This window comes from Rhododendron vialii, chromosome 2a (genome assembly GCF_030253575.1).
Source record: "Rhododendron vialii isolate Sample 1 chromosome 2a, ASM3025357v1".
Lineage (NCBI taxonomy): Eukaryota > Viridiplantae > Streptophyta > Magnoliopsida > Ericales > Ericaceae > Rhododendron > Rhododendron vialii.
Window position 1 is genome coordinate 30,145,355 of NC_080558.1, and position 8,734 is coordinate 30,154,088.

General features: G+C 41.8%; 1 protein-coding gene across 1 annotated transcript; it reads left to right on the forward strand.

Annotated features, from left to right (window-relative positions):
* The first annotated feature begins 727 nt into the window (after window positions 1–727).
* LOC131317406 (uncharacterized) lies at window positions 728–3,900 on the forward strand. Its single transcript, XM_058346961.1, has 4 exons — window positions 728–1,265; window positions 1,358–1,749; window positions 3,088–3,162; window positions 3,774–3,900. The coding sequence occupies exons 1-4, from the start codon at window positions 1,101–1,103 to the stop codon at window positions 3,898–3,900; spliced, it is 759 nt and encodes a 252-aa protein (XP_058202944.1). The 5' UTR covers window positions 728–1,100.
* Window positions 3,901–8,734: the final 4,834 nt, after the last annotated feature.

Here is an 8,734-nt window from a genome sequence, read left to right on the forward strand (position 1 = left end):
AATAATTAAACAATTCTAGTCTAGGGTTTGAAAAGGTTCAAAAGGTTCAAGATGGGCAAAATGGTCCATCTATGGTTAGGGAAAAGTAACTAGGTGACCTTCTAGTTTGGTTTCTCCAACAAGCCGGTTAGAAGCTAACTAAACTTGCTAAGTAGGGCTTAAAAGTCAAGAAACGATCATTGAGGGGCTAAAGTGTAATTAGGGTTTCTCGTCGAGGAATACGGTGATAAGGTGTTCAATTGCTTGAATACAAACTACTAGGAAATCAAATAAGAAAATCATCGAGCAATTAAGAGAAATTAAGAAATTTCGAATAACAACGAGATTTTTATTGAATGAAAAATCGGAGTTGTTTCAAGAAAAGTTACAGTAATGATGAAAATGTTAATGTGGTTAGCTCATCAGATGATGAGAATCTGAAGAAGAAGAAGAAAGAGATATGGAAAATCCCAAATTGGTGGAAGGGATGTTGTTTCCCAATGTTAGGGTTTTTAGGGCTTTCCTGAAGGAGTTTCATCTTAGACATTGTTGTCAATACAAGTACCTAAAAAATGAATCTAAGAGGGTAATTGTGAAGTGCAAAGATGAAGAAGGGGAACCTCCTTGTCAATGGAGACTTATGCATCTAGGGTAGATGACACAACTTACCAAATTAAAAGACTTAAAGGGGAACATACTTGTCCCAGGGTTTACCATAACTGGTGGGTATCTATGGAGTGGTTGGCCAAGAAGTATGTGAATGAGGTAAATGATGACCCTGATTGGAAGGTGACAACAATGCAAAATGATGTTAAGAGAAAATGGATGTTGGATGTTTTAGAAATGCAAATTTATAGGGCTAAGAGGAAAGCTATATAGATGGTGGATGGGGCACAAGATGAACAATACCATAGATTGTGGGACTATTGTGAGATGATAAGAAATGAGAACCTTGGAAGTTGTGCAAAACTTAAGATTTATTGACCTTGGCCAGATAGAAACCCTATTTTTCAGAGGATGTTTGTTTTGTTTAATGCTCAAGCCAAGAGATTTGTAGGCAACTGTAGGCCCATTATTGGTTTGGTGCTTGTTTCTTGAAAGGTCCATTTGGGAGGCAGTTGATGCATGCTGTTGGGAGAGATGATAACAACCAAATGTACCCCATTGCAATGGCAGTTGTGGAATCTGAACTGAAGGACAGTTGGACTTGGTTTCTTGAACTTCTCACATATGTCATTGGCAAGCCTGAGGATAAAGGATGGATTTTTATTTCTGACGGACAAAAGGTAAGTGTCATGTTGTTTGTTATACACATTTTAACAATTACTTAAGCCATTTATTTGTTTATATCCATTTGTAATTTGTGGTTCTTATGCAGGGACTTACAGAGTCTATGAATTTGTTATTCCCCGGTGTGGTGCACAGGTATTGCATGAGGCATATGTATTCCAACTTCCAGAAAGTGCATAAAGGGAAGGAGTTGGAGGACCTTATGTGGGGGGCAGCAAGTGCTTACACTGTACCTGAGTTTCGTGCAAAGATGATGGAAGCAAGGGTAGTTGTTGTGAAGGCACATGAGTGGCTGTTGAAAGAACCACCTAAATATTGGGAAAGGTGTTTTTACAGTCCAAGGGCCAAGACCAATAGAATGGTTAACAACTTGAGTGAGTCCTTCAACAATGCCATTAAAAAGGTGAGAGACCAACCCATTCTAACCATGATGAAAGGTCTTAGGAGGTATGTTATGCAGAGGTATGTTGAGAGAACCAAGTTCTATAACACTTTTAAGACCAACTGTAGACACCCCAATCTAGACTTCCCAGATTAGTTTAGTTACAATATTTGATTCCCCGATGATGAAATAGATCAAGAGCACCCCGGGAATGTTAGTGTGTTTGAGCTTTGAGCGTTTGAACCCCTTTTAAACCCTTCAAACCCAACCTAAAATGCCTTGGCCAAAATCTTACCTGCATATGCCAGTCTACAACCAACGTGCGCTGGTCTATTTGCCACGTGTCAGTCATCAGTCAGCTTTGACCGTTGACCAGGGCAGGGCATCTTGGACCCGCACATGCAGGTCAACTACTTGCCCATGCTGGTTAAACCTTGTCCCATCACCTTTATTTAGCCATGATCACAAGACTTTTGGGGCGCCCTAGGCTCTGTATATTCATCTGAAAGTTGATCTCGGAGCAGAGGATGTTCCCCCTCTCACACATGCCTCCTATCACCTTTTCCTTCTCATTTAATGAGAGGGAGACTTATACTCCAAGCCAACCAGCCTTCCTTTGGCTGGTTACACTCCATCTCTTCCTATATATACCCCCTCTCCATGGTCCTTCCAAGAGGTTACACGGTTAAGAAGTTTGGTTGACAAAGTTACAATAGTTACCAAATCCTAACCCCATACTTGTTCATTTATTTCTTGTGTAAGAAAGACATAGGCAAGCAACTTCACATTCATCATCCACACCACAAGTTCAAAGCTTAAACACCTCTCAAACTCATAAACAAAAGGTATAACACCTTTATTCTATGTTCTGTTCTGATCCCTAAGGGGGGCTGACAGGGTCAAGGCTGATAATCAATACCAATCCTGGCCCTAAAGCTGGCAAGGTTTCAAAACCGTTGTGGTAAGAACTGGCGCACGTTGATCGAAAGTATGCATGCGCCACTTTGTGGCTGCGCGTGCAGGTTCACGTGGGGACTAGTGTCTTGCTTATTTTATGTTCTCCTTTCTACAATCACCATTATCAGCATGCTAATAATCAACCTATGGCTTTCTTTTGTTAGAATTGCTTGTCTAGTTTCAATACTCATATTTGTTGTAATGGAATACCCCTAGGGTCCTTCTGAACATGTCTCAGAACTCAGAAAATGTAAAACCAAGCACTGATCAGAGGGTTCAACCTACGTGTTGCAGTGGTTTACTCGCACGCGTAGGTACGTTTTGACCATTGGCTGGCCTTGCTTGGGTAGCTAGGCCTTGGCCCCTATTCTATCACCACACTGTTTATGGGGTGTTTTATTCTTTTGGAGGCCTCTGAGCCCATTTAAACTGTCTGTAACTGTATATTAGTTGCCTATAATCTGCTTGGTTTGTCCCAGGTGTGCACTGGTCATTTGCAGAACCCAAAGGGTTGAGAATAAGAGCTGTGGGTTTAAACTTACTGGCGCTCGCAGGTGTTGGTGTGGCGTGCACAGGTTTGGTCAGCATGCAGTGATTTGATCAGTGCATACTGGTTACTTCCTGCACACGATACTCCAAAACAGGAGCCTTCCAGTCTGTTTAAAACTCCCACATCAGTTTGTTTTCATCATATACTAATTGTTTCAATAAAATCAAACATGCCATCTATCACATCCTGCCAATATGTTACAGTTTTAATCCCCTTTACATTGTTCCCCCGCCCTAATTGGCTAAAAATCGATTAATGAGAGAGAAGTGCAAATGTTTTATAAATGCTCGAGTAGAGACCGATCGCCGGATTGGGTGAGAGGGGTGCCTTAAAACCCTTCCCCTCTCATTACTTGGCTCCCGTACCTTGGATATCAAGGTGACGATGGACCAGTTTACACCTTTTCAAAATCAAACAACGTAACAAGTGTTTCAAGTTCGGTTCCTTGGGTGGCATACCTTCAAAACCCAAGTGGCGACTCTGAATTGAGCGTTTCGCCGCACTTTTCCAAAAGGGCACACCTGACAAAACCAGATTTTTAGGGGCATGTGCCCATAGTGGCGACTCTGCTGGGAGTTATTGCATTAATCTATACTTAAAAATTAATACTCTTAGGAACAACCCCGTAAAAGTCTGTCAAAACAGTGAGCTCCGCGTTGTTGAAGAACTGAATGGTTATTCAATAGGATCCTCGCATCCGACCAATCCCGACTGGGACTTTTTTGATTGTTCGCTTGAGTAGTTTTCTCCAAGTATCGATTAATAAAAGTGAGCCACATTTTAAAAGGCATTTTGGAAATGTTGCGATTCTCTCTCATTTATCAATCTTTTTGGCATTTTTCATGTGCATCGATGTTGGCTAGCCCCGTTGAGGTGATTTGGGTAACCGACATAGTTTACTGGAGCCCGGGGTCCTCGAATGCTCAACAACCTTGGACGATGATAAGTCATACTACCGTTCGACCGTTGCTCTGCAATACGCATTGCAGCGGGAGGTATATCATGGCTTTAGTGTCATGCGCCGTTTCGGAATAGCACCACATCAGCCAATCCCAATACAACACGTGACTACAACCCAACGACAGCTACTAGCAAATCCAGAGAATAACTAAAAATTGAAGTTCAACAGCCACATTTTATTTACATCTCAAAATAACTGTCATTTACAAACTACAGTGGAAGTCAATCAAGAAAATAAACTTTACATAACCAACTATTGTCCAAAACTAAACTAAGCAAATATCAACTATGCTCCGAGAGACAAAGACTCCCACAGGCCTCAACTACGCACTCCTCGAGCAAGTCACAAACACAAAACGCGACCTGTAGTGGGCACTGACCTATACCTGCAAAACTGGAACCCCAAACGAGTTCCAGGAGTATATATGAGACATGGATGCTATTCAATGAAAACATTAAATCTAGCATCACAAATAAATATGCGTTAAGAAAATTATTAACACGAAGTCATTAAATCTGACACGAAGGCATTAACTTGGCATAAAGCCAAAGAATTCGACACGAAGTCAGGAACACGACACTAAGTCCAGCTAATAGCCATTATTACTCTTTGACATGAAGTCACAGTTCAATATCATAAGTTCAATCCAATTGAAGAACATCTATGAATCGAACACTCACCTTGGTCTCCAACAAAAAGAAAAACCAACACAAGCTCACTCCCTACGTGGAGTAGCGGTACTCGTTGCTGCCTCCGAACCTAGCATATAATCCACACATATGAGTAAACTCATTGAGATATTCATAAAATGGAAGAAATGCAACAATTTTCTCTTTCCAAATTCCTCCGTAACAGACAAGTACTCTAGCATCATAACCCTCCCAACCTAGCCCCAAGAACACGATTCAATACAATGGAAAAATAAACATTAGAGAAGGTCATTACATAATAAAGAAATTATCCAATTAGGCTTGTTCCTAACTAAAGTGCATGATGAATTCATCACTTCCCACATAGGATAATTTTCCAAAATGGTTGCCAATTACAACCATTTGCAGCAACAGCAAGCAACGACATAAAGCCACTGCCTCGAATTGTTTCCTTTTCTTAATTTCCCATGTTAACCAAATTAATTACAAATCATCCATTTCAATCAGATACAACCTGTTTTCAGCGTACTACACGTAATTCCCACCCTTCTGCACTTCTTCCAATTAGGCTTGTTCCCAACTAACGTGCGTGATGAATTCATCACTTCCCACATAGGATAATTTTCCAAAATGGTTGCCAATTACAACCATTTGCAGCAACGGCGTAAAGGCACTGCCCCGAATTGTTTCCTTTTCTTAACTTCCCATGTTAACCAAATTAATTACAAATCATCCATTTCAGTCAGATACAACCTGTTTTCAGCGTATTACACCTAATTCCTGCACTTCTGCACTCGGCGGTGATTTCCAGCAATTACAGAGATAAATATTTCAACATCTATATAGCAATTTTCAGTAACCAATTAATAGTTTGAGCACCTAAATAACCATTTTTAGCTCTAAAGTTGCATTTTCAGCAACTAAGCTTCAGTTTTCAGCATGCTTACATCAATTCTTGCACTTTAAACCATAATTTCAGTTTCTAAATCATGTTTCTAGCTTTAAGGTGCAGTCCCAACAATCAAGAATATAGGTTTCAGCATTTTTGACAACCTAATGACAACAGTCAACTCTTAACAGCAAGTATAATCCCTATGTACTTCCAATAGAAAAAGAAGATAAGGATAGGCTCAGACTTGATTTCTAGGGCACCTAAACCCAATTCAAGAACCTATAAATTGATTACCATATGTAGAGATTAGAAGTTACTTACCAAGATTAAGAATTCAATCTCCCACTCTCTTTCTCTCCTTCTCGGCAACTCTCTCTCTTCTCTCTCGTCAGTTCTCTCTCTCTCGCTCTAACGTAGAATAGGAATCCTCTTGCTTTGGGTTTTCTTTTCTTTTCTTTTAAACTTTAAAGATAACAGGTGTTATGAGGAGAGCATAACACACACATGCAGTTAAGGTAATTATTCTCCACCTCCCTCAAGTTCTAAAAAGAACACTTAAGCACCTACACCTTATAGGATGTTACATTTAGTCTGAGGAACCCCCTCAAACCAAAATAGGCCTTTACATGTACAAAGCACTAGAACTCTCCAAACTAGGATAGGTACCCGCAGGGTAAGATCTACTTGCATCTAACCCCATATACCGTCTACGTGTTATTGTTTTTCCTATCGCATGCATTGTACATACATACCGTTTTGCGTAGGAGCATGTTTAGGGAGGCTTCTAGGTTGTCTATTGTCGAGTTTGTCTTATGTTTATTAGGACGCTGCCATGGCCCGATGAAGAGTTGTGCATCTCGATGGTGCGCATTATCAAATTTCAAAATCTTTAGATCAACGAGACTTTGGAAAATCGTGATTTCTAAGTCTTTGTCTAAATGCCCGATTGAGGTTTCAAACAGAAAACTAGGAGCAACGGAGAGAATGTCGTGATACTTACACCACCCAGGTTAAGTGCTATTCACTTACACCACTTAGGCTCCAGCACAGTGCTGCTTACGCCGTCCCGGTTCTAGTATCACGTCATCTATGCCGAGTTGCTCCGACTCCAAAGTTGAAACTTCGAGAACAGAATAGTCAATGGCTTAGACTATTTTGACATCTCTTAGTGTTAGTCGATTCAAGCAAACGATATGCCCTCGAAAAGAAATCCGAGGATTTTGGCAGTGTCTGAATATCACGAGATTGACTCATCTTTAGCTATAGAGTCTAGGAGGACACTGACGACGATGACGTGCGCATTTTTCTTTCTTTCAATTCTTTCAATAAACTGCTGCAAGAACACCACTGAGCTTTCAATTACTTTACTGTCTAGCTTTAAGCCATTGCACCATCAAAGAAAGTACTGAAAAGAAGAGCCAAACCTGCTTGGGAGCATCCACTGGGTCCATACAGAAGAAGACTTGCTAGGCTTGTTCCTCAGTCAGTAACAACGGAAACTCTAGCTGGTTCACCATCAAAGGCAGATTCAACATCAACTACAACGCACGAAACACCTCGGTCCTTCCTTTCTTCAATGTCATCACCGAAAGCCATCCAAGCATTCGTCATGGCCGATGCTCCTTAGGATCAAGCTACTATTCTTACTAACCTCCAGCACAATATGACAATCATGCAGCAAAGGGCTGATCAGGCCGAGACTTCTATGGCCAACCTGCGCGCTTTGATAAATGAGCGACTCCCAGCGAGAGCAGCAGGGGAAGAAAGAGCCAATCCCGAGCCTGAAATTCCTCCCCCCGAAGCGGTTATTCCCAATGGCTGCTCTAATTGCAAAGATGGATAATCTCGAGGAAGTTGTTTCCAAGTCCGAAAAGATTGGTGCTGGTGGTCTGGACATGGATCGACTTTGCCTCTTTCCAAATGCCAAACTACCTGAAAGGTTTAAGATGCTGGACTTCACTAAGTTCGATGGAACCGATGACCCAAAAACTCATCTGTTGGGTTATCTAGGTGCTATGAAGTTGCTGGTGGTCGAAGAAGACGCAATGGCTCAGCTGTTCCCCCAAACACTCTCTGGTCCAGCTTTCCAATGGTTTCTGTCTCTCGATATCTCCAAAAGAAAAACTTGGGAGGACATAGGAGCAGCCTTTGTCACTCAGTATAACTACAACTCTCAGCTCAAGATGACTATCCGAGAGTTGGAGTCCACCAAAATGAATGCAAAGGAGTCATTTGCTGACTTTATCAAAAGGTGGAGGAGTAAGGCCGCCCTAATGACTGATCGCCCGAGTGAAAGGGATTAGATCCTCATCATCTCCCTCAACTTGCAGCTTGACTATGCCAAGAACCTTGTGTTGGTTCAAGCAGCTAACTTCGAGACTTTCTTTGAGTCTGGTTATGCCATCGAAGAAGCTCTTCAAACTGGGGTTCTGCCAAGGAGTGACTCCTCTTCTACCTCAACTCAAAAGGCTAAGCCCCGTACTTACACAGGAAGCAGCGCTGCTTTGTCTAGTAGCAACAACTATGCCAATGTGGCCTCCAATGGAAACAATGCCACCAATCAAACCTCCAACTGCGCTGCAGATATCAGCCAAGTCCAAACTCCACAGAAAAGCCGAAACAGAACCCAACAACCCCAGAACTTTGCCATCTTCGAGGCTCCTCTTTCTTTGGTGATAGAAAAGTTAGTCAAATCCAGCCATCTCAAGCCCTTGACTCCGACCCCTCGTCCTTAAAATCCACCTCCTAGCCATAACCCTAATGCTTTCTGTGCCTTCCATCAAATGCCCGGTCATCTCACCAATTCTTGTTATCGCCTTCGTCATGCGATTCAAGTCTTGATAGATGATGGCATTGTTCAAACCCCACCTCCCTCAAAACCAAATGTCATCACCAATTCCATGCCTAAACACAACTTTGGCTTGCAGATCAACCAAATATCCTTAAGCTTTACTCAAACCAAACCAAACTCCACTCAAACCAACCCAAGCTCCACTCAAAATGGCCTAAGCTCCACCACATTCAATCCTACGCACTATATCGTCCCAGAAAGCCACCCCAAGCCAATTGTAAC

Bases quoted from the DNA above. Each gene is read 5' to 3' on its own strand.
- LOC131317406 (XM_058346961.1), top strand. From the start codon at position 1,101: ATGCATGCTGTTGGGAGAGATGATAACAACCAAATGTACCCCATTGCA. The intron at 1,266-1,357 runs GTAAGTGTCATG...GTTCTTATGCAG, and splicing joins TTATTTCTGACGGACAAAAG to GGACTTACAGAGTCTATGAA. The intron at 1,750-3,087 runs GTTCTATAACAC...GGTTTGTCCCAG, and splicing joins AGGTATGTTGAGAGAACCAA to GTGTGCACTGGTCATTTGCA.